The 23,869-nt window shown below is 53.3% G+C and overlaps 2 protein-coding genes across 2 annotated transcripts; both read right to left on the bottom strand.

Annotated features, from left to right (window-relative positions):
- Positions 1-1,324: 1,324 nt before the first annotated feature.
- LOC149984829 (uncharacterized) lies at positions 1,325-15,702 on the bottom strand. The gene is made up of 6 exons (XM_090185912.1): positions 15,541-15,702; positions 15,301-15,366; positions 15,080-15,163; positions 13,247-14,944; positions 1,537-1,972; positions 1,325-1,406 (listed from the first exon to the last, which is right to left on the bottom strand). The coding sequence occupies exons 1-6, from the start codon at positions 15,638-15,640 to the stop codon at positions 1,325-1,327; spliced, it is 2,466 nt and encodes an 821-aa protein (XP_090042038.1). The 5' UTR covers positions 15,641-15,702.
- Positions 15,703-19,641: 3,939 nt separating this feature from the next.
- LOC110512625 (uncharacterized) lies at positions 19,642-23,396 on the bottom strand. The gene is made up of 6 exons (XM_090187533.1): positions 23,336-23,396; positions 23,096-23,161; positions 22,875-22,958; positions 22,628-22,739; positions 20,964-22,234; positions 19,642-19,997 (listed from the first exon to the last, which is right to left on the bottom strand). Exons 1-6 carry the CDS (start codon positions 23,394-23,396, stop codon positions 19,723-19,725), a joined length of 1,869 nt encoding a protein of 622 aa, XP_090043659.1. The 3' UTR covers positions 19,642-19,722.
- Positions 23,397-23,869: the final 473 nt, after the last annotated feature.

Below are 23,869 nucleotides of genomic sequence, written 5' to 3'. Positions count from 1 at the left end.
AGGGTGATGGCAACTGGGGTAACTTGTAGTTTGCCCACATCGAAAGGTGAGGTACTCCAGATAGATTTGTCAATGGAATCTAGCAGTGCTGTAGACGATGGGTGATCTGAATAGGGTTTACCATGGTGCCTGGGTAGGGCAAGACGCTCAGGCTTACAGGTTTCTTCCGTGTCTACCATTGTTAGTCTCCACATGTCTTCAGTAGTAGCTTTCATCAACCCTGGTGTGGAGGTAGGTACCCATTGGAGTTTTGATGCTCGACGTATCATAGGACCCAGGCTTCTGGCTTCATGTCCATTCCCCACTGCCAGTGTCACATGGGGTGATGAGTCAGGCCCCAACAGATACCAGGGCTTCAGATGAGAAGGTAAAATCACAGGGGCAGCTACCCCCTCTGATCCACAAACAATTGAGACACACCTAATGGTTGGGGTTTGGTGCATCATGTTTTCATCCCAATCATCAGTGTAAGGTGTATTTTCATCCTCAGTTACATTGAGAGTACAGTGTAACTCAGCTTGGGGAGTCTTGTAAGGATGTAGAGTATAGATAAGCTTTCTCCACAAGTTAAACTGGAACTGTATCTCCGGGGTGGAGGGTCCATTTTCCAGGCATTTTAGCCAATAGATTTCCTGGGTCAGAGACAGTGGGGGAGTTGGTAAAATGGGAAGCATTAACACTCTTCCCGTTGGCGTAGGTCTGACTGACACTTCAACTCCGTTTTCGGTGAGACAGATGTAACACCCCATTTTACAGAGTAGGTCTCTCCCCAACAGATTAATGGGACAATTAGGACAGTATAGAAATTGGTGCCTCAGCTTTGAAGGTCCCCACTGGAAAAGGAGAGGTTCAGTTTTGTGTTGTGTTTCCGGTCTTCCCGACACCCCCACCACCTGTATGGAATCAGTAGACAAAGGCTGAGGAGATCTGATCGCAGAATATGTACATCCGGTGTCCACAAGAAATTGATGAGTGACACCTCCTACTTCACACGTGACAGTAGGCTCCGTATATACAGAAAAATGTTGGACCTCCGCCTCGTCAGGTGGTGGTGGGCACCTTCATTCCCATGGAGGGTATGCTTCAGACATTCCCTGGAATGGTACTGGAGGTGCTGGTTGTCCTGGGTGGTTGTACACAGGTTGTGGATAGGCGGGTCCTGGTGGTGGTGGTGGTCCCGTCATTCGAGGTGCACCACTTCCCCTAGGGCCGTATCCTCTTCCTCTGTTCATTATGAACTGCTGTTGTTGAGGCGTCAATGGGTACGGGCAGTATTTGGCAAAATGTCCAATTTGGTGACAATTGTGACATTGGCCAGTAGGTCTCAATCCCCACTGTGGATTTGATTGGGGGCTGTAGTATGTTGTAGTAGGTCCTCTGGGTGTGAAGCCTTGGGCAGGATAGGCCTGAGGTGGGTAAGATATTGGGGAAGCAGCGTAGGCTACAGAGGTTGGTGTGCTAACTGGAGCTGCCCCCGCCATCATTTGTTTCACGGTAGCTTCCACCACTTGTGGAATGATTTGGTCCTCAGCCAACATCTGCTTCTTTGGCTGTGCTGCCTTTTGGGCCTCTTTAAGCTGTATCTTCAACAGTTGTACCTGTAGAGCTTTCACCTCTGTGTCCGCAGCTCCTGTATCCTTGCAGTGCTGGGTGATATGGTGGTGCACATGGGAGTTGAATTGGGTTAGTGGCATGGCACATAGCCCGACTGTGTTTCGCAATTTAGTCTTTACAGTTCCCGGTGTCCCATTCACCACCATTTCTTTCCACATAGCCATGGAGGTTTCTGAGTGGTCGAACGGTTCTCCATGCACTGACCTCCATGTTGTCTTAGCCCTATCCAGATATTCGGCTGCCTGTTCTCCTGCATGCATGGTGAAAGATGATAGTGCAGCAAAATTCTTCTCGGTGGGGTAGGCTCTTCTGAGTTCTGCCCATAGTTGAGTGTGATACTTCTCTGGTGGAGTGGCACCTGGGTGGGTCCCCAGACCAGCGGTATTTATCAATACATTCATGGTGGTGTGATCGGTTGCTCTTGCCAACAACGCTTTCATGTCTCCGAGTGCCAGCCGGAATCCTGATGTGAGGGTCTGTAACTGTAGTAGCCAAGCTGATGCTCCTCCGTGGAGACTAGGAAGTTGTTCCATTATGGCGGTGAGGTCTTGCATTTTCCATGGCACATATTCTTCGTTTTTTTTGTTCTCACTCAGTCTCAGAGGCATTTGTAGTTCTTGTTCTCTTCTTAGTTGATTTTTGTCTTGTATGCGTTTAGACCTCCTAGGTGCCGGTCTCGGCGGTATCTGTCCATGCAGGTCTTCAACATCTCCCAAGTAATACCCATTCAGTTGCCATGGTCCACCCTTTCCGGTTGCATGTCTGTGTTCCGCATTAAGTTGTAGGGCAGCTTGCCATACTTCATCAGTTGTCACTCTTTCTAGCTCATCTTCGTCCTCTTCCTCAGGCTCGTTGTGTGAATAGGTATATTCACGTTGGACATCCACTTCAGGACAGGAATGCTCATGCTCCCCACTGTAGACAGTAGTTCCCCTGGTTCTTTCGTTCAGGTGGGATCTGGCTGACCCAACACTTCGAGATGCAGGGGATCTGATGGAGTCTGGTAGCTCTCTGAACTGAATGGAAGGCTTTGACTGAAAGGAGTGAGACGTGAGTGTCTGATAACTTGATGGCTGCAGTAGGCTGGTGTTCATTAAGGGTTCTTGGGAAAATTTGAGTGACTTACATGAGTCACGGCTCCTTTCTCCCACAGTTACCTGTCCTTCTCCACATTCTTGTAGGCTTCGACCCCCATGGGGTGTGGACACCAATCCGCCTTCTAGAGAGCAGGGGGTGGAGGGTTGTCCTACCTCCTCACAGTCTATATAGCCTCCAGTCAAATGCATTGACACCTGTCCCTGTAGCAGGCCTTCCTCGATGTGGAGAACTGGTGCCTGGATGGAGGGGGCTGAGGGAGCTTGGGTTGTCAATGAATATGGTGGTGGTTGAGTGACCTCTTCTGGTAGCTTCGGGTATAAACGTGGCACAGGAGTGGGGGAGACTGCTGCAGGGGCCAATTTGACTTCGTCACTCCCCTGTGTCGCCTCCATTGATGACTCCGCCTCCGCCCCAGCCACTACCCCCATCACTTCCGTTTTTTTGTTCAGTTGTGCTCTACGGGTCTCCTCGATAGCCCAAGTGCCTATTCTCAATTCAGCTTCTGCTTTCTCTCTCTGTTTAGTCCCTTCCTTCTTGAATACATGCAATTTGTTCTGTTCTATCTCCCTGTCTTTAGCTTCCTGTAATGCTTCACGCAACTCGCCTTCCATTGTGCTAAGCTGGACCCTATTTGGCGTTCCCCCTACTAAATAACCTGCCTGTGTCCACTTCAACTTCAACCCTTCCCAAACCTTCTTTATTGACTTCCACTGTTCCTTTCCTCCTGACCTATCTTGCATACGTTGATCTAGAAAATCATTGAATTTTAATTTTGGAGGTTGCGGAGTCGCCATTTTAGTTTAATAATATTTACGTGTTTTTTGGAAATATTTTGTACACTCTCTGGATATACTTAGCCCGTCACTGGCTCGTGCCAGTGATGTATTCTTAGGAGACACTATTACTCATACTCTGTCTTAACTCAGAGCCTCTCCGTCATATATCCAGAATTTTCGGCAATAATGTTTTAATGATTAAACACGAGCCCCCAATTCAGGAAATGATCTTCAACATTAATGTTTTAACAATTTGGATAATATATATATATATATATATTTTTTTTTTGAATTTAGGAAATTCTTTTTCCACAATAATTTTAAATATTGGTAATGATATCAGGGACTTGTGAAACGCCGTTTACATTTAGTCTATAGTCAACACACAAATATTCTTACATGGACATAGTCTTAAACAAAATTGATCAATTAGAACATCTTATTCTATGACATCACACATTAGTACATTTATCACATTAATTCTGGCCACAACACAAAGCGGACTTTTCAGTCCAACATACATTAATCTATTGTAGACACCTCACCGGACACAGCCGGCTATTGGATTTTAACCTCACCGGACACAGCCTGGCTATTGGTTATCACTACGCCTAATTGGAGTTTCTATATACTACTTTTGCAGACGCCCGACCGGTCACTAACCGGACTATCGGTAGCAACTCTGGTCACGTCCTTTTTCAGACGCCCGACCGGTCACCAGCCGGACAATCGGTAGCAACTCTGGTCACGTCTATGTTCAATTATAGATCACCTTACCGGACTCAAGCCGGACCGGTCACTAGCCGGACTATCAGTAGCACTCTATATTGACTATTTTATCCCTTACCGGTGTCTGCCACCGGACCGTTCGCAAGCCGGACTATCAGAATATTCTACGTTGTAAGTTAATTTAGGTCTACTTCTACTTATCCCTTACCGGTGTCTGCCACCGGACCGTTCTCAAGCCGGACTATCGGAATATTCTAATTACTACTTATCCCTTACCGGTGTCTGCCACCGGACCGTTCTCAAGCCGGACTATCGGGATATTCTAATTACCACATATGTTTACTTCACTGTCAATTTCAAGTCCATTATTTATGTAAAATTTACACAAAAATTCTTACCCACACTCGGTACTACTGATCGTAATTTGGTATGACTATTCGACAATATGCAAAGTTTGATAAAACAGGTTTTGCTTACCTTATTTTGTGGTCGACCAGAGATCAGTTTCCCGAGTTGAGCAGAATTGTTGTCCACCCCCGAATGGTTTTCACCTGTCCTCCGGGAACCGTCCTTTCACCAACTCGCCCCCTCACACCCACATCAACCACTCTGGACTGGGTCGTTAGTAAACCATCTCTCTGCTACCAAGATTCTGTTGATAATGGGATCTGTAGGAGGGTGAGCCGGTCAAGGATCGATTCAGACAAGGTGGTCTATTGTATGACAAGTGACAGTTTAATTATGAGTAAAGATATCTGGTACAACGTATACGGGCCCATTTCATTCGGTTCTTAAGGAACCAGCAGAAAAGAAGCCCCGCTAACAGTTTGCACATGTCTCATATACAGAACAGAAAGTAGGTTGATTCTAGAAGATCGGGTCTTCGGGTTGGTTCAGGCTGAGGTGTAGTCTTCTTGGATTGGCCCTGTTGGGCCGTCCGTCATCCCTCTGAGTCTTGTCGTGCCGTTCCTTGTCACACAATGTTCAGCTAAAAAAGGAGATTAGGTGTGTGCGCTGGTTTCTGCAAGTCAAGGCTGTCTCTTCCTCCCAATGTGTGGGTGTATGTCTTATCTGTGTGTCCTCGGCAGTTAGTGTGTGTAATGTGTGTGTGCTGTGTGTGTGGGTGTGGGAGCTATCCTGTATGGGACCTAACATGTTTTACTGTGAAAATACGTTGTCTCAGTTATAGCAATGTAATAGCAGTAGGCTGGTCACCTGCATAAGAAATAGCACTTCCTTACACATCTCTGTTTTGTCCGAGTTTAAAAGTAGAACGTTTGCAGCCATCCACTTCCTTATGTCTGAAACACATGCTTCTAGCGAGGGCAATTTTGGGGCTTCACCATGTTTCATTGAAATGTTCAGCTGTGTGTCATCCGCATAGCAGTGAAAGTTAACATTATGTTTTCGAATGACATCCCCAAGAGGTAAAATATATAGTGAAAATCAATAGTGGTCCTAAAACGGAACCTTGAGGAACATCGAAATTTACAGTTGATTTGTCAGAGGACAAACCATTCACAGAGACTGTAACAGTTTTCTTCTATCTCCTCCTCTGACGAGGAAGGCAGAGGCTGCGCAACAGCCTTTTCTAAACATTTTGAGAGGAATGGAAGATTCGATATAGGCCGATAGTTTTTTATATTTTCTGGGTCAAGGTTTGGCTTTTTCAAGAGAGGCTTTATTACTGCCACTTTTAGTGAGTTTGGTACACATCCGGTGGATAGAGAGCCGTTTATTATGTTCAACATAGGAGGGCCAAGCACAGGAAACAGCTCTTTCAGTAGTTTAGTTGGAATAGGGTCCAGTATGGAGCTTGAAGGTTTAGAGGCCATGATTATTTTCATCATTGTGTCAAGGGATATAGTACTAAAACACTTGAGTGTCTCTCTTGATCCTAGGTCCTGGCAGAGTTGTGCAGACTCAGGACAACTGAGCTTTGAAGGAATACGCAGATTTAAAGAGGAGTCCGTAATTTACTTTGTAATAATCATCTTTTCCTCAAAGAAGTTCATGAATTTATTACTGCTGAGGTGAAAGCCATCCTCTCTTGGGGAATGCTGCTTTTTAGTTAGCTTTGCGACAGTATCAAAAACGAATTTCGGATTGTTCTTATTTTCCTCAATTAAGTTGGAAAAATAGGATGATCGAGCAGCAGCAAGGGCTCTTCGATACTGCACGGTACTGTCTTTCCAAGCTAGTCGGAAGACTTCCAGTTTGGTGTGGCGCCATTTCCGTTCCAATTTTCTGGAAGCTTGCTTCAGAGCTCGGGTATTTTCTGTATACCAGGGAGCTAGTTTCTTATGAGAAATGTTTTTAGTTTTTAGGGGTGCAACTGCATCTAGGGTATTGCGCAAGGTTAAATTGAGTTCCTCAGTTAGGTGGTTAACTGATTTTTGTCCTCTGGCGTCCTTGGGTAGACAGAGGGAGTCTGGAAGGACATCAAGGAATCTTTGTGTTGTCTGTGAATTTATAGCACGACTTTTGATGTTCCTTGGTTGGGGTCTGAGCAGATTATTTGTTGCAATTGCAAACGTAATAAAATGGTGGTCCGATAGTCCAGGATTATGAGGGAAAACATTAAGATCCACAACATTTATTCCATGGGACAAAACTAGGTCCAGAGTATGACTGTGACAGTGAGTAGGTCCAGAGACATGTCGGCTGATTATTCGTTTTAAGTCTAATACTGCGGGTAATGGAGTCGCCAATGACTAGAGTTTTCAATTTGTCAGAGCTAATGGTGGGAAGCTTCGGCGTCTCTGACCCCGTAACGGGAGGAGTAGAGACAAGAGAAGGCTCGGCCTTTGACTCCGACTCGCTGCTTAATGGGGAAAACCGGTTGAAGTTTGTCGGCTGAATGAGCGACACCGGTTGAGCATTCCTACAGCATTTCTCTCCAGAAACCGTGAGAAAGTTGTCCGGCTGCGGGGACCGTGCGAGGGGATTTATACTAACGTTACTATCTGTACTTACTGGTGGCACAGACGCTGTTTCATCCTTTCCTACACTGAAATTACCCTTGCCTAACGATTGCGTCTGAAGCTGGGCTTGTAGCACAGCTATCCTCACCGTAAGGCGATCGTTCTCCTGTATGAGTACAGCGACTGCAATTAGAAGGCATCATGTTAATGTTACTACTTAGCTTCGGCTGTTGGAGGTCCTGACGAACCATGTCCAGATAAAGCGTCCGGAGTATGAGGATTCTGTGTTATGCACTATAGCCCGTTACCATATGTGATTTAATATTATCTGCTGTTGGCTTGTGTGGATGTATGTATGTGTTATGCAACATAGCTGACTTGAACCATTGTTCAGTTTCAGGGCCATGGGCCTTTCTCATGATGGAAAAATACAGAACTGTGCAATGAGTTGGGGGGGGCACATTCAGAACAGTCTTTTGTTAGATAACAGGAGCCAGGTGCCTGATAACTGCATATTCTACACAGCTACAACGACTGACCGCTGAAGCGCTTAAGGGGCTGGGACCAGCCTCTGCGCCAACAATCAACGATAGGCTGGGTGAGTCTAAACCACGCCCAGTCTACTCTGACAGGCCGGCTCGGAAGCAGGAACTGTCAGAGTATATTAAATATCTTTGTCAGGAACAAGTCAGTTCTGTTTTGCCCTGCGAGGTGGGACAGAGCCCATATATACGAAAATTGCATTTACCACTTATTGCTTAGCTAATAAAAGCCTCATTGTGATATTTATCCTGATACCAGATTCGAATTGACGCAAACCTGACACGAGGGGAAAAACCAAAAATATAAACGGTAATTAAAAAGTAAAAACCGTAAAGTTGTCATGTAGCAAAGTAGGCAACAAAACACTGCAACACGTAAACAAGTCTGCAAGTTGTGACCGGAAATGGCGTCAAAATGCTGTTGAGGTATCATGTGATGCTACTAGCATAAATGGACCAACACTGAGCACATGTAGCTTAAGGCAATTGGTAATTTAAAACACAGGGGTCTGAGTAATATTGCTGGCGCATGGATATAATGCAAAATAAATGTTGCCATCACCCCAGTTACTCAAGTCAGGTCATACACCTCAACTCCAAGTAGGAACCACCAAAACAATACAGAGGACACAAGTATTACAGTTAATGTTTAATTGAGCCAAAACAAGCAAATGCAGTTACACACTGGACTAGAGTACCCATGAACTCTTGCATGTCCCACGTCAGATATCCATGGCGTCGTCGCCGGACGGGCCGGTCGCAGCTTCAGAGGTGGCGTCGTCGCCAGACGGGCCGGTCGCAGCTTCAGAGGTGGCGTCGTCGCCAGACGGGCCGGTCGCAGCTTCAGAGGTGGCGTCGTCGCCAGACGGGCCGGTCGCAGCTTCAGAGGTGGCGTCGTCGCCAGACGGGCCGGTCGCAGCTTCAGAGGTGGCGTCGTCGCCAGACGGGCCGGTCGCAGCTTCAGAGGTGGCGTCGTCGCCAGACGGGCCGGTCGCAGCTTCAGAGGTGGCGTCGTCGCCAGACGGGCCGGTCGCAGCTTCAGAGGTGGCGTCGTCGCCAGACGGGCCGGTCGCAGCTTCAGAGGTGGCGTCGTCGCCAGACGGGCCGGTCGCAGCTTCAGAGGTGGCGTCGTCGCCAGACGGGCCGGTCGCAGCTTCAGAGGTGGCGTCGTCGCCAGACGGGCCGGTCGCAGCTTCAGAGGTGGCGTCGTCGCCAGACGGGCCGGTCGCAGCTTCAGAGGTGGCGTCGTCGCCAGACGGGCCGGTCGCAGCTTCAGAGGTGGCGTCGTCGCCAGACGGGCCGGTCGCAGCTTCAGAGGTGGCGTCGTCGCCAGACGGGCCGGTCGCAGCTTCAGAGGTGGCGTCGTCGCCAGACGGGCCGGTCGCAGCTTCAGAGGTGGCGTCGTCGCCAGACGGGCCGGTCGCAGCTTCAGAGGTGGCGTCGTCGCCAGACGGGCCGGTCGCAGCTTCAGAGGTGGCGTCGTCGCCAGACGGGCCGGTCGCAGCTTCAGAGGTGGCGTCGTCGCCAGACGGGCCGGTCGCAGCTTCAGAGGTGGCGTCGTCGCCAGACGGGCCGGTCGCAGCTTCAGAGGTGGCGTCGTCGCCAGACGGGCCGGTCGCAGCTTCAGAGGTGGCGTCGTCGCCAGACGGGCCGGTCGCAGCTTCAGAGGTGGCGTCGTCGCCAGACGGGCCGGTCGCAGCTTCAGAGGTGGCGTCGTCGCCAGACGGGCCGGTCGCAGCTTCAGAGGTGGCGTCGTCGCCAGACGGGCCGGTCGCAGCTTCAGAGGTGGCGTCGTCGCCAGACGGGCCGGTCGCAGCTTCAGAGGTGGCGTCGTCGCCAGACGGGCCGGTCGCAGCTTCAGAGGTGGCGTCGTCGCCAGACGGGCCGGTCGCAGCTTCAGAGGTGGCGTCGTCGCCAGACGGGCCGGTCGCAGCTTCAGAGGTGGCGTCGTCGCCAGACGGGCCGGTCGCAGCTTCAGAGGTGGCGTCGTCGCCAGACGGGCCGGTCGCAGCTTCAGAGGTGGCGTCGTCGCCAGACGGGCCGGTCGCAGCTTCAGAGGTGGCGTCGTCGCCAGACGGGCCGGTCGCAGCTTCAGAGTATGACTGTGACAGTGAGTAGGTCCAGAGACATGTCGGCTGATTATTCGTTTTAAGTCTAATACTGCGGGTAATGGAGTCGCCAATGACTAGAGTTTTCAATTTGTCAGAGCTAATGGTGGGAAGCTTCGGCGTCTCTGACCCCGTAACGGGAGGAGTAGAGACAAGAGAAGGCTCGGCCTTTGACTCCGACTCGCTGCTTAATGGGGAAAACCGGTTGAAGTTTGTCGGCTGAATGAGCGACACCGGTTGAGCATTCCTACAGCATTTCTCTCCAGAAACCGTGAGAAAGTTGTCCGGCTGCGGGGACCGTGCGAGGGGATTTATACTAACGTTACTATCTGTACTTACTGGTGGCACAGACGCTGTTTCATCCTTTCCTACACTGAAATTACCCTTGCCTAACGATTGCGTCTGAAGCTGGGCTTGTAGCACAGCTATCCTCACCGTAAGGCGATCGTTCTCCTGTATGAGTACAGCGACTGCAATTAGAAGGCATCATGTTAATGTTACTACTTAGCTTCGGCTGTTGGAGGTCCTGACGAACCATGTCCAGATAAAGCGTCCGGAGTATGAGGATTCTGTGTTATGCACTATAGCCCGTTACCATATGTGATTTAATATTATCTGCTGTTGGCTTGTGTGGATGTATGTATGTGTTATGCAACATAGCTGACTTGAACCATTGTTCAGTTTCAGGGCCATGGGCCTTTCTCATGATGGAAAAATACAGAACTGTGCAATGAGTTGGGGGGGGCACATTCAGAACAGTCTTTTGTTAGATAACAGGAGCCAGGTGCCTGATAACTGCATATTCTACACAGCTACAACGACTGACCGCTGAAGCGCTTAAGGGGCTGGGACCAGCCTCTGCGCCAACAATCAACGATAGGCTGGGTGAGTCTAAACCACGCCCAGTCTACTCTGACAGGCCGGCTCGGAAGCAGGAACTGTCAGAGTATATTAAATATCTTTGTCAGGAACAAGTCAGTTCTGTTTTGCCCTGCGAGGTGGGACAGAGCCCATATATACGAAAATTGCATTTACCACTTATTGCTTAGCTAATAAAAGCCTCATTGTGATATTTATCCTGATACCAGATTCGAATTGACGCAAACCTGACACGAGGGGAAAAACCAAAAATATAAACGGTAATTAAAAAGTAAAAACCGTAAAGTTGTCATGTAGCAAAGTAGGCAACAAAACACTGCAACACGTAAACAAGTCTGCAAGTTGTGACCGGAAATGGCGTCAAAATGCTGTTGAGGTATCATGTGATGCTACTAGCATAAATGGACCAACACTGAGCACATGTAGCTTAAGGCAATTGGTAATTTAAAACACAGGGGTCTGAGTAATATTGCTGGCGCATGGATATAATGCAAAATAAATGTTGCCATCACCCCAGTTACTCAAGTCAGGTCATACACCTCAACTCCAAGTAGGAACCACCAAAACAATACAGAGGACACAAGTATTACAGTTAATGTTTAATTGAGCCAAAACAAGCAAATGCAGTTACACACTGGACTAGAGTACCCATGAACTCTTGCATGTCCCACGTCAGATATCCATGGCGTCGTCGCCGGACGGGCCGGTCGCAGCTTCAGAGGTGGCGTCGTCGCCAGACGGGCCGGTCGCAGCTTCAGAGGTGGCGTCGTCGCCAGACGGGCCGGTCGCAGCTTCAGAGGTGGCGTCGTCGCCAGACGGGCCGGTCGCAGCTTCAGAGGTGGCGTCGTCGCCAGACGGGCCGGTCGCAGCTTCAGAGGTGGCGTCGTCGCCAGACGGGCCGGTCGCAGCTTCAGAGGTGGCGTCGTCGCCAGACGGGCCGGTCGCAGCTTCAGAGGTGGCGTCGTCGCCAGACGGGCCGGTCGCAGCTTCAGAGGTGGCGTCGTCGCCAGACGGGCCGGTCGCAGCTTCAGAGGTGGCGTCGTCGCCAGACGGGCCGGTCGCAGCTTCAGAGGTGGCGTCGTCGCCAGACGGGCCGGTCGCAGCTTCAGAGGTGGCGTCGTCGCCAGACGGGCCGGTCGCAGCTTCAGAGGTGGCGTCGTCGCCAGACGGGCCGGTCGCAGCTTCAGAGGTGGCGTCGTCGCCAGACGGGCCGGTCGCAGCTTCAGAGGTGGCGTCGTCGCCAGACGGGCCGGTCGCAGCTTCAGAGGTGGCGTCGTCGCCAGACGGGCCGGTCGCAGCTTCAGAGGTGGCGTCGTCGCCAGACGGGCCGGTCGCAGCTTCAGAGGTGGCGTCGTCGCCAGACGGGCCGGTCGCAGCTTCAGAGGTGGCGTCGTCGCCAGACGGGCCGGTCGCAGCTTCAGAGGTGGCGTCGTCGCCAGACGGGCCGGTCGCAGCTTCAGAGGTGGCGTCGTCGCCAGACGGGCCGGTCGCAGCTTCAGAGGTGGCGTCGTCGCCAGACGGGCCGGTCGCAGCTTCAGAGGTGGCGTCGTCGCCAGACGGGCCGGTCGCAGCTTCAGAGGTGGCGTCGTCGCCAGACGGGCCGGTCGCAGCTTCAGAGGTGGCGTCGTCGCCAGACGGGCCGGTCGCAGCTTCAGAGGTGGCGTCGTCGCCAGACGGGCCGGTCGCAGCTTCAGAGGTGGCGTCGTCGCCAGACGGGCCGGTCGCAGCTTCAGAGGTGGCGTCGTCGCCAGACGGGCCGGTCGCAGCTTCAGAGGTGGCGTCGTCGCCAGACGGGCCGGTCGCAGCTTCAGAGGTGGCGTCGTCGCCAGACGGGCCGGTCGCAGCTTCAGAGGTGGCGTCGTCGCCAGACGGGCCGGTCGCAGCTTCAGAGGTGGCGTCGTCGCCAGACGGGCCGGTCGCAGCTTCAGAGGTGGCGTCGTCGCCAGACGGGCCGGTCGCAGCTTCAGAGGTGGCGTCGTCGCCAGACGGGCCGGTCGCAGCTTCAGAGGTGGCGTCGTCGCCAGACGGGCCGGTCGCAGCTTCAGAGGTGGCGTCGTCGCCAGACGGGCCGGTCGCAGCTTCAGAGGTGGCGTCGTCGCCAGACGGGCCGGTCGCAGCTTCAGAGGTGGCGTCGTCGCCAGACGGGCCGGTCGCAGCTTCAGAGGTGGCGTCGTCGCCAGACGGGCCGGTCGCAGCTTCAGAGGTGGCGTCGTCGCCAGACGGGCCGGTCGCAGCTTCAGAGGTGGCGTCGTCGCCAGACGGGCCGGTCGCAGCTTCAGAGGTGGCGTCGTCGCCAGACGGGCCGGTCGCAGCTTCAGAGGTGGCGTCGTCGCCAGACGGGCCGGTCGCAGCTTCAGAGGTGGCGTCGTCGCCAGACGGGCCGGTCGCAGCTTCAGAGGTGGCGTCGTCGCCAGACGGGCCGGTCGCAGCTTCAGAGGTGGCGTCGTCGCCAGACGGGCCGGTCGCAGCTTCAGAGGTGGCGTCGTCGCCAGACGGGCCGGTCGCAGCTTCAGAGGTGGCGTCGTCGCCAGACGGGCCGGTCGCAGCTTCAGAGGTGGCGTCGTCGCCAGACGGGCCGGTCGCAGCTTCAGAGGTGGCGTCGTCGCCAGACGGGCCGGTCGCAGCTTCAGAGGTGGCGTCGTCGCCAGACGGGCCGGTCGCAGCTTCAGAGGTGGCGTCGTCGCCAGACGGGCCGGTCGCAGCTTCAGAGGTGGCGTCGTCGCCAGACGGGCCGGTCGCAGCTTCAGAGGTGGCGTCGTCGCCAGACGGGCCGGTCGCAGCTTCAGAGGTGGCGTCGTCGCCAGACGGGCCGGTCGCAGCTTCAGAGGTGGCGTCGTCGCCAGACGGGCCGGTCGCAGCTTCAGAGGTGGCGTCGTCGCCAGACGGGCCGGTCGCAGCTTCAGAGGTGGCGTCGTCGCCAGACGGGCCGGTCGCAGCTTCAGAGGTGGCGTCGTCGCCAGACGGGCCGGTCGCAGCTTCAGAGGTGGCGTCGTCGCCAGACGGGCCGGTCGCAGCTTCAGAGGTGGCGTCGTCGCCAGACGGGCCGGTCGCAGCTTCAGAGGTGGCGTCGTCGCCAGACGGGCCGGTCGCAGCTTCAGAGGTGGCGTCGTCGCCAGACGGGCCGGTCGCAGCTTCAGAGGTGGCGTCGTCGCCAGACGGGCCGGTCGCAGCTTCAGAGGTGGCGTCGTCGCCAGACGGGCCGGTCGCAGCTTCAGAGGTGGCGTCGTCGCCAGACGGGCCGGTCGCAGCTTCAGAGGTGGCGTCGTCGCCAGACGGGCCGGTCGCAGCTTCAGAGGTGGCGTCGTCGCCAGACGGGCCGGTCGCAGCTTCAGAGGTGGCGTCGTCGCCAGACGGGCCGGTCGCAGCTTCAGAGGTGGCGTCGTCGCCAGACGGGCCGGTCGCAGCTTCAGAGGTGGCGTCGTCGCCAGACGGGCCGGTCGCAGCTTCAGAGGTGGCGTCGTCGCCAGACGGGCCGGTCGCAGCTTCAGAGGTGGCGTCGTCGCCAGACGGGCCGGTCGCAGCTTCAGAGGTGGCGTCGTCGCCAGACGGGCCGGTCGCAGCTTCAGAGGTGGCGTCGTCGCCAGACGGGCCGGTCGCAGCTTCAGAGGTGGCGTCGTCGCCAGACGGGCCGGTCGCAGCTTCAGAGGTGGCGTCGTCGCCAGACGGGCCGGTCGCAGCTTCAGAGGTGGCGTCGTCGCCAGACGGGCCGGTCGCAGCTTCAGAGGTGGCGTCGTCGCCAGACGGGCCGGTCGCAGCTTCAGAGGTGGCGTCGTCGCCAGACGGGCCGGTCGCAGCTTCAGAGGTGGCGTCGTCGCCAGACGGGCCGGTCGCAGCTTCAGAGGTGGCGTCGTCGCCAGACGGGCCGGTCGCAGCTTCAGAGGTGGCGTCGTCGCCAGACGGGCCGGTCGCAGCTTCAGAGGTGGCGTCGTCGCCAGACGGGCCGGTCGCAGCTTCAGAGGTGGCGTCGTCGCCAGACGGGCCGGTCGCAGCTTCAGAGGTGGCGTCGTCGCCAGACGGGCCGGTCGCAGCTTCAGAGGTGGCGTCGTCGCCAGACGGGCCGGTCGCAGCTTCAGAGGTGGCGTCGTCGCCAGACGGGCCGGTCGCAGCTTCAGAGGTGGCGTCGTCGCCAGACGGGCCGGTCGCAGCTTCAGAGGTGGCGGCGTCGTCCGAGGACATGCGCCTCAGCTTCTCCTCAGAGGACAGGGCATCATTTGCCGGAGAGCTACCATGGTTTGGAGAAGCTTGGGATTCTACTTCATTGGTCTCTAAATACTCTTGAGAAAAAACAAAAGGAACAGTTGGGTATTCTACAGCAACACATCTGTACTACACGGTCTAGGCCAAATTGCTAATCGAATTTTGAGCAACATGAACCCAACAGTTTTCAAAGTACATGTTTCAGGCCGTACCTTCTCTGGCTTGTTTAGCGTCAGACCCTATGGATCGGAGCAAGGCCAGGGCATGCACAATGGAGACGTCATTTGATGACAGCTCTGAAAAATGTAGGTTAAGGTTTGACAACATTATTTAGACTGAGTTACTCTATGCTGTTGAATGAGTGTCAAACACAGCAGCACCATAGACAGTGACAAAGAACATAGCTAGAAGGGTTGCGGAAAGAAACACTTACCTCCAAGTCTCCTCTGCAGAGAGACTTGATCTTGCTTCTGGGACTTTCCAACAGGGTAACAAGAAACTGAGGAGAAAGTGTTGACAGAAGTTGAGTTCACACAAAATAGCTACATATATTAATAGCAGTGAAGAATAAAAGATGACCAACGCGGAAGATACAGACAGTCAAATATTAATACCCAACTTATAAAGTTAAGCATATTTACCAAACAAATCCCTTAAACATTAGTGAACCAACCTTTGACAACCCCCACAGTCATCACAACGAGCAGCAATTCTCTCACACCTCCCATGATCATGAAAATAGTCTGTGTTATCAACAGGTAATGTCTTCCCATGGCCTGTATGAGGCTTATATAGGCCACTAATGACCTTAGTTTACCTGACAAACATGGCTTAACGATCAATTAACAAGCTTGATTGAGTTGTTACGTTCAGATAGAAATAGACCATGTAGAACATATGTTGATTCTTATCAAGTTGGTGGGCAGGCAATCTTTTCTACTCCATATATTGCATTTATATCTGTAATGATTAACCCTAATGGTCTCAGATCAGCAGTAGAAAGAAGTATTCCTAATTATTTTAGGTGTAATCTTCAAAGATATTAGGGGGAAATAAACACTGTACCCAAATCCACGTTTTACGTTTTTCAGACAGTGAGAGAGAAGAGGGAGGGATAGGGGGAAGCACAACAGGCCCACACTCATCCTCTCGTACCACCAGGTTCCCTTCCAGCAGATACTGGACTTCAGAGGAACTTCTGCTGCTATACCCCATCTTTACCTTTACCCACAAAGGTCCTAAACGGTAGAAAGTGTCCGGCCAACAGACAGACGCACACCTTATGACGGCAATAACCTGTAGTCCAAGGGGATAGTAGCACTTCACTGAGAGCAAAACAGACAGGGACCAAAAGATGTGGAAGAAGCAATTAGGAGGCCTGCGTCTTGTGACCGTAGCGTACGTGTAGGTATGTACGGCAGGACCAAATCAGAGAGATAGGTACGAGCAAGCCCATGTAATGCTTTGTAGGTTAGCAGTAAAACCTTGAAATCAGCCCTTGCCTTGACAGGAAGCCAGTGTAGGGAGGCTAGCACTGGAGTAATATGATATATTTTTGGGGTTCTAGTCAGGATTCTAGCAGCCGTATTTAGCACTAACTGAAGTTTATTTAGTGCTTTATCCGGGTAGCCGGAAAGTAAGAGCATTGCAGTAGTCTAACCTAGAAGTGACAAAAGCATGGATACATTTTTCTGCATCATTTTTGGACAGAAAGTTTGATTTTTGCAATGTTACGTAGATGGAAAAAAGCTGTCCTTGAAACAGTCTTGATATGTTCTTCAAAAGAGAGATCAGGGTCCAGAGTAACGCCGAGGGCCTTCACAGTTTTATTTGAGACGACTGTACAGCCATTAAGATTAATTGTCAGATTCAACAGAAGATCTCTTTGTTTCTTGGGACCTAGAACAAGCATCTCTGTTTTGTCCGAGTTTAAAAGTAGAACGTTTGCAGCCATCCACTTCCTTATGTCTGAAACACATGCTTCTAGCGAGGGCAATTTTGGGGCTTCACCATGTTTCATTGAAATGTTCAGCTGTGTGTCATCCGCATAGCAGTGAAAGTTAACATTATGTTTTCGAATGACATCCCCAAGAGGTAAAATATATAGTGAAAATCAATAGTGGTCCTAAAACGGAACCTTGAGGAACATCGAAATTTACAGTTGATTTGTCAGAGGACAAACCATTCACAGAGACTGTAACAGTTTTCTTCTATCTCCTCCTCTGACGAGGAAGGCAGAGGCTGCGCAACAGCCTTTTCTAAACATTTTGAGAGGAATGGAAGATTCGATATAGGCCGATAGTTTTTTATATTTTCTGGGTCAAGGTTTGGCTTTTTCAAGAGAGGCTTTATTACTGCCACTTTTAGTGAGTTTGGTACACATCCGGTGGATAGAGAGCCGTTTATTATGTTCAACATAGGAGGGCCAAGCACAGGAAACAGCTCTTTCAGTAGTTTAGTTGGAATAGGGTCCAGTATGGAGCTTGAAGGTTTAGAGGCCATGATTATTTTCATCATTGTGTCAAGGGATATAGTACTAAAACACTTGAGTGTCTCTCTTGATCCTAGGTCCTGGCAGAGTTGTGCAGACTCAGGACAACTGAGCTTTGAAGGAATACGCAGATTTAAAGAGGAGTCCGTAATTTACTTTGTAATAATCATCTTTTCCTCAAAGAAGTTCATGAATTTATTACTGCTGAGGTGAAAGCCATCCTCTCTTGGGGAATGCTGCTTTTTAGTTAGCTTTGCGACAGTATCAAAAACGAATTTCGGATTGTTCTTATTTTCCTCAATTAAGTTGGAAAAATAGGATGATCGAGCAGCAGCAAGGGCTCTTCGATACTGCACGGTACTGTCTTTCCAAGCTAGTCGGAAGACTTCCAGTTTGGTGTGGCGCCATTTCCGTTCCAATTTTCTGGAAGCTTGCTTCAGAGCTCGGGTATTTTCTGTATACCAGGGAGCTAGTTTCTTATGAGAAATGTTTTTAGTTTTTAGGGGTGCAACTGCATCTAGGGTATTGCGCAAGGTTAAATTGAGTTCCTCAGTTAGGTGGTTAACTGATTTTTGTCCTCTGGCGTCCTTGGGTAGACAGAGGGAGTCTGGAAGGACATCAAGGAATCTTTGTGTTGTCTGTGAATTTATAGCACGACTTTTGATGTTCCTTGGTTGGGGTCTGAGCAGATTATTTGTTGCAATTGCAAACGTAATAAAATGGTGGTCCGATAGTCCAGGATTATGAGGGAAAACATTAAGATCCACAACATTTATTCCATGGGACAAAACTAGGTCCAGAGTATGACTGTGACAGTGAGTAGGTCCAGAGACATGTCGGCTGATTATTCGTTTTAAGTCTAATACTGCGGGTAATGGAGTCGCCAATGACTAGAGTTTTCAATTTGTCAGAGCTAATGGTGGGAAGCTTCGGCGTCTCTGACCCCGTAACGGGAGGAGTAGAGACAAGAGAAGGCTCGGCCTTTGACTCCGACTCGCTGCTTAATGGGGAAAACCGGTTGAAGTTTGTCGGCTGAATGAGCGACACCGGTTGAGCATTCCTACAGCATTTCTCTCCAGAAACCGTGAGAAAGTTGTCCGGCTGCGGGGACCGTGCGAGGGGATTTATACTAACGTTACTATCTGTACTTACTGGTGGCACAGACGCTGTTTCATCCTTTCCTACACTGAAATTACCCTTGCCTAACGATTGCGTCTGAAGCTGGGCTTGTAGCACAGCTATCCTCACCGTAAGGCGATCGTTCTCCTGTATGAGTACAGCGACTGCAATTAGAAGGCATCATGTTAATGTTACTACTTAGCTTCGGCTGTTGGAGGTCCTGACGAACCATGTCCAGATAAAGCGTCCGGAGTATGAGGATTCTGTGTTATGCACTATAGCCCGTTACCATATGTGATTTAATATTATCTGCTGTTGGCTTGTGTGGATGTATGTATGTGTTATGCAACATAGCTGACTTGAACCATTGTTCAGTTTCAGGGCCATGGGCCTTTCTCATGATGGAAAAATACAGAACTGTGCAATGAGTTGGGGGGGGCACATTCAGAACAGTCTTTTGTTAGATAACAGGAGCCAGGTGCCTGATAACTGCATATTCTACACAGCTACAACGACTGACCGCTGAAGCGCTTAAGGGGCTGGGACCAGCCTCTGCGCCAACAATCAACGATAGGCTGGGTGAGTCTAAACCACGCCCAGTCTACTCTGACAGGCCGGCTCGGAAGCAGGAACTGTCAGAGTATATTAAATATCTTTGTCAGGAACAAGTCAGTTCTGTTTTGCCCTGCGAGGTGGGACAGAGCCCATATATACGAAAATTGCATTTACCACTTATTGCTTAGCTAATAAAAGCCTCATTGTGATATTTATCCTGATACCAGATTCGAATTGACGCAAACCTGACACGAGGGGAAAAACCAAAAATATAAACGGTAATTAAAAAGTAAAAACCGTAAAGTTGTCATGTAGCAAAGTAGGCAACAAAACACCGCAACACGTAAACAAGTCTGCAAGTTGTGACCGGAAATGGCGTCAAAATGCTGTTGAGGTATCATGTGATGCTACTAGCATAAATGGACCAACACTGAGCACATGTAGCTTAAGTCAATTGGTAATTTAAAACACAGGTGTCTGAGTAATATTGCTGGCGCATGGATATAATGCAAAATAAATGTTGCCATCACCCCAGTTACTCAAGTCAGGTCATACACCTCAACTCCAAGTAGGAACCACCAAAACAATACAGAGGACACAAGTATTACAGTTAATGTTTAATTGAGCCAAAACAAGCAAATGCAGTTACACACTGGACTAGAGTACCCATGAACTCTTGCATGTCCCACGTCAGATATCCATGGTGTCGTCGCCGGACGGGCCGGTCGCAGCTTCAGAGGTGGCGTCGTCGCCGGACGGGCCGGTCGCAGCTTCAGAGGTGGCGTCGTCGCCAGACGGGCCGGTCGCAGCTTCAGAGGTGGCGTCGTCGCCAGACGGGCCGGTCGCAGCTTCAGAGGTGGCGTCGTCGCCAGACGGGCCGGTCGCAGCTTCAGAGGTGGCGTCGTCGCCAGACGGGCCGGTCGCAGCTTCAGAGGTGGCGTCGTCGCCAGACGGGCCGGTCGCAGCTTCAGAGGTGGCGGCGTCGCCAGACGGGCCGGTCGCAGCTTCAGAGGTGGCGGCGTCGCCAGACGGGCCGGTCGCAGCTTCAGAGGTGGCGGCGTCGCCAGACGGGCCGGTCGCAGCTTCAGAGGTGGCGGCGTCGCCAGACGGGCCGGTCGCAGCTTCAGAGGTGGCGGCGTCGCCAGACGGGCCGGTCGCAGCTTCAGAGGTGGCGGCGTCGCCAGACGGGCCGGTCGCAGCTTCAGAGGTGGCGGCGTCGCCAGACGGGCCGGTCGCAGCTTCAGAGGTGGCGGCGTCGCCAGACGGGCCGGTCGCAGCTTCAGAGGTGGCGGCGTCGCCAGACGGGCCGGTCGCAGCTTCAGAGGTGGCGGCGTCGCCAGACGGGCCGGTCGCAGCTTCAGAGGTGGCGGCGTCGCCAGACGGGCCGGTCGCAGCTTCAGAGGTGGCGGCGTCGCCAGACGGGCCGGTCGCAGCTTCAGAGGTGGCGGCGTCGCCAGACGGGCCGGTCGCAGCTTCAGAGGTGGCGGCGTCGCCAGACGGGCCGGTCGCAGCTTCAGAGGTGGCGGCGTCGCCAGACGGGCCGGTCGCAGCTTCAGAGGTGGCGGCGTCGCCAGACGGGCCGGTCGCAGCTTCAGAGGTGGCGGCGTCGCCAGACGGGCCGGTCGCAGCTTCAGAGGTGGCGGCGTCGCCAGACGGGCCGGTCGCAGCTTCAGAGGTGGCGGCGTCGCCAGACGGGCCGGTCGCAGCTTCAGAGGTGGCGGCGTCGCCAGACGGGCCGGTCGCAGCTTCAGAGGTGGCGGCGTCGCCAGACGGGCCGGTCGCAGCTTCAGAGGTGGCGGCGTCGCCAGACGGGCCGGTCGCAGCTTCAGAGGTGGCGGCGTCGCCAGACGGGCCGGTCGCAGCTTCAGAGGTGGCGGCGTCGCCAGACGGGCCGGTCGCAGCTTCAGAGGTGGCGTCGTCGCCAGACGGGCCGGTCGCAGCTTCAGAGGTGGCGTCGTCGCCAGACGGGCCGGTCGCAGCTTCAGAGGTGGCGTCGTCGCCAGACGGGCCGGTCGCAGCTTCAGAGGTGGCGTCGTCGCCAGACGGGCCGGTCGCAGCTTCAGAGGTGGCGTCGTCGCCAGACGGGCCGGTCGCAGCTTCAGAGGTGGCGTCGTCGCCAGACGGGCCGGTCGCAGCTTCAGAGGTGGCGTCGTCGCCAGACGGGCCGGTCGCAGCTTCAGAGGTGGCGTCGTCGCCAGACGGGCCGGTCGCAGCTTCAGAGGTGGCGTCGTCGCCAGACGGGCCGGTCGCAGCTTCAGAGGTGGCGTCGTCGCCAGACGGGCCGGTCGCAGCTTCAGAGGTGGCGTCGTCGCCAGACGGGCCGGTCGCAGCTTCAGAGGTGGCGTCGTCGCCAGACGGGCCGGTCGCAGCTTCAGAGGTGGCGTCGTCGCCAGACGGGCCGGTCGCAGCTTCAGAGGTGGCGTCGTCGCCAGACGGGCCGGTCGCAGCTTCAGAGGTGGCGTCGTCGCCAGACGGGCCGGTCGCAGCTTCAGAGGTGGCGTCGTCGCCAGACGGGCCGGTCGCAGCTTCAGAGGTGGCGTCGTCGCCAGACGGGCCGGTCGCAGCTTCAGAGGTGGCGTCGTCGCCAGACGGGCCGGTCGCAGCTTCAGAGGTGGCGTCGTCGCCAGACGGGCCGGTCGCAGCTTCAGAGGTGGCGTCGTCGCCAGACGGGCCGGTCGCAGCTTCAGAGGTGGCGTCGTCGCCAGACGGGCCGGTCGCAGCTTCAGAGGTGGCGTCGTCGCCAGACGGGCCGGTCGCAGCTTCAGAGGTGGCGTCGTCGCCAGACGGGCCGGTCGCAGCTTCAGAGGTGGCGTCGTCGCCAGACGGGCCGGTCGCAGCTTCAGAGGTGGCGTCGTCGCCAGACGGGCCGGTCGCAGCTTCAGAGGTGGCGTCGTCGCCAGACGGGCCGGTCGCAGCTTCAGAGGTGGCGTCGTCGCCAGACGGGCCGGTCGCAGCTTCAGAGGTGGCGTCGTCGCCAGACGGGCCGGTCGCAGCTTCAGAGGTGGCGTCGTCGCCAGACGGGCCGGTCGCAGCTTCAGAGGTGGCGTCGTCGCCAGACGGGCCGGTCGCAGCTTCAGAGGTGGCGTCGTCGCCAGACGGGCCGGTCGCAGCTTCAGAGGTGGCGTCGTCGCCAGACGGGCCGGTCGCAGCTTCAGAGGTGGCGTCGTCGCCAGACGGGCCGGTCGCAGCTTCAGAGGTGGCGGCGTCGCCAGACGGGCCGGTCGCAGCTTCAGAGGTGGCGGCGTCGCCAGACGGGCCGGTCGCAGCTTCAGAGGTGGCGTCGTCGCCAGACGGGCCGGTCGCAGCTTCAGAGGTGGCGTCGTCGCCAGACGGGCCGGTCGCAGCTTCAGAGGTGGCGGCGTCGCCAGACGGGCCGGTCGCAGCTTCAGAGGTGGCGGCGTCGCCAGACGGGCCGGTCGCAGCTTCAGAGGTGGCGGCGTCGCCAGACGGGCCGGTCGCAGCTTCAGAGGTGGCGGCGTCGCCAGACGGGCCGGTCGCAGCTTCAGAGGTGGCGGCGTCGCCAGACGGGCCGGTCGCAGCTTCAGAGGTGGCGGCGTCGCCAGACGGGCCGGTCGCAGCTTCAGAGGTGGCGGCGTCGTCCGAGGACATGCGCCTCAGCTTCTCCTCAGAGGACAGGGCATCATTTGCCGGAGAGCTACCATGGTTTGGAGAAGCTTGGGATTCTACTTCATTGGTCTCTAAATACTCTTGAGAAAAAACAAAAGGAACAGTTGGGTATTCTACAGCAACACATCTGTACTACACGGTCTAGGCCAAATTGCTAATCGAATTTTGAGCAACATGAACCCAACAGTTTTCAAAGTACATGTTTCAGGCCGTACCTTCTCTGGCTTGTTTAGCGTCAGACCCTATGGATCGGAGCAAGGCCAGGGCATGCACAATGGAGACGTCATTTGATGACAGCTCTGAAAAATGTAGGTTAAGGTTTGACAACATTATTTAGACTGAGTTACTCTATGCTGTTGAATGAGTGTCAAACACAGCAGCACCATAGACAGTGACAAAGAACATAGCTAGAAGGGTTGCGGAAAGAAACACTTACCTCCAAGTCTCCTCTGCAGAGAGACTTGATCTTGCTTCTGGGACTTTCCAACAGGGTAACAAGAAACTGAGGAGAAAGTGTTGACAGAAGTTGAGTTCACACAAAATAGCTACATATATTAATAGCAGTGAAGAATAAAAGATGACCAACGCGGAAGATACAGACAGTCAAATATTAATACCCAACTTATAAAGTTAAGCATATTTACCAAACAAATCCCTTAAACATTAGTGAACCAACCTTTGACAACCCCCACAGTCATCACAACGAGCAGCAATTCTCTCACACCTCCCATGATCATGAAAATAGTCTGTGTTATCAACAGGTAATGTCTTCCCATGGCCTGTATGAGGCTTATATAGGCCACTAATGACCTTAGTTTACCTGACAAACATGGCTTAACGATCAATTAACAAGCTTGATTGAGTTGTTACGTTCAGATAGAAATAGACCATGTAGAACATATGTTGATTCTTATCAAGTTGGTGGGCAGGCAATCTTTTCTACTCCATATATTGCATTTATATCTGTAATGATTAACCCTAATGGTCTCAGATCAGCAGTAGAAAGAAGTATTCCTAATTATTTTAGGTGTAATCTTCAAAGATATTAGGGGGAAATAAACACTGTACCCAAATCCACGTTTTACAATGCTCCTGGGAAATGGGTAGGCCTCCACCTATAGTCCTTCACAGTTTTACAGCTGTGATATATTTATTTATTTACATAGATCACATACATAAATAAATATGTTAGCTGTAGGTAGCGTTGAGA

The sequence above is a fragment of the Oncorhynchus mykiss genome, chromosome 2 (assembly GCF_057628025.1).
Source record: "Oncorhynchus mykiss isolate SJ-2025 chromosome 2, ASM5762802v1, whole genome shotgun sequence".
NCBI lineage: Eukaryota > Metazoa > Chordata > Actinopteri > Salmoniformes > Salmonidae > Oncorhynchus > Oncorhynchus mykiss.
Note: the sequence above shows the minus strand (reverse complement) of the source record. Positions and strands in the feature narration are given on the sequence as shown.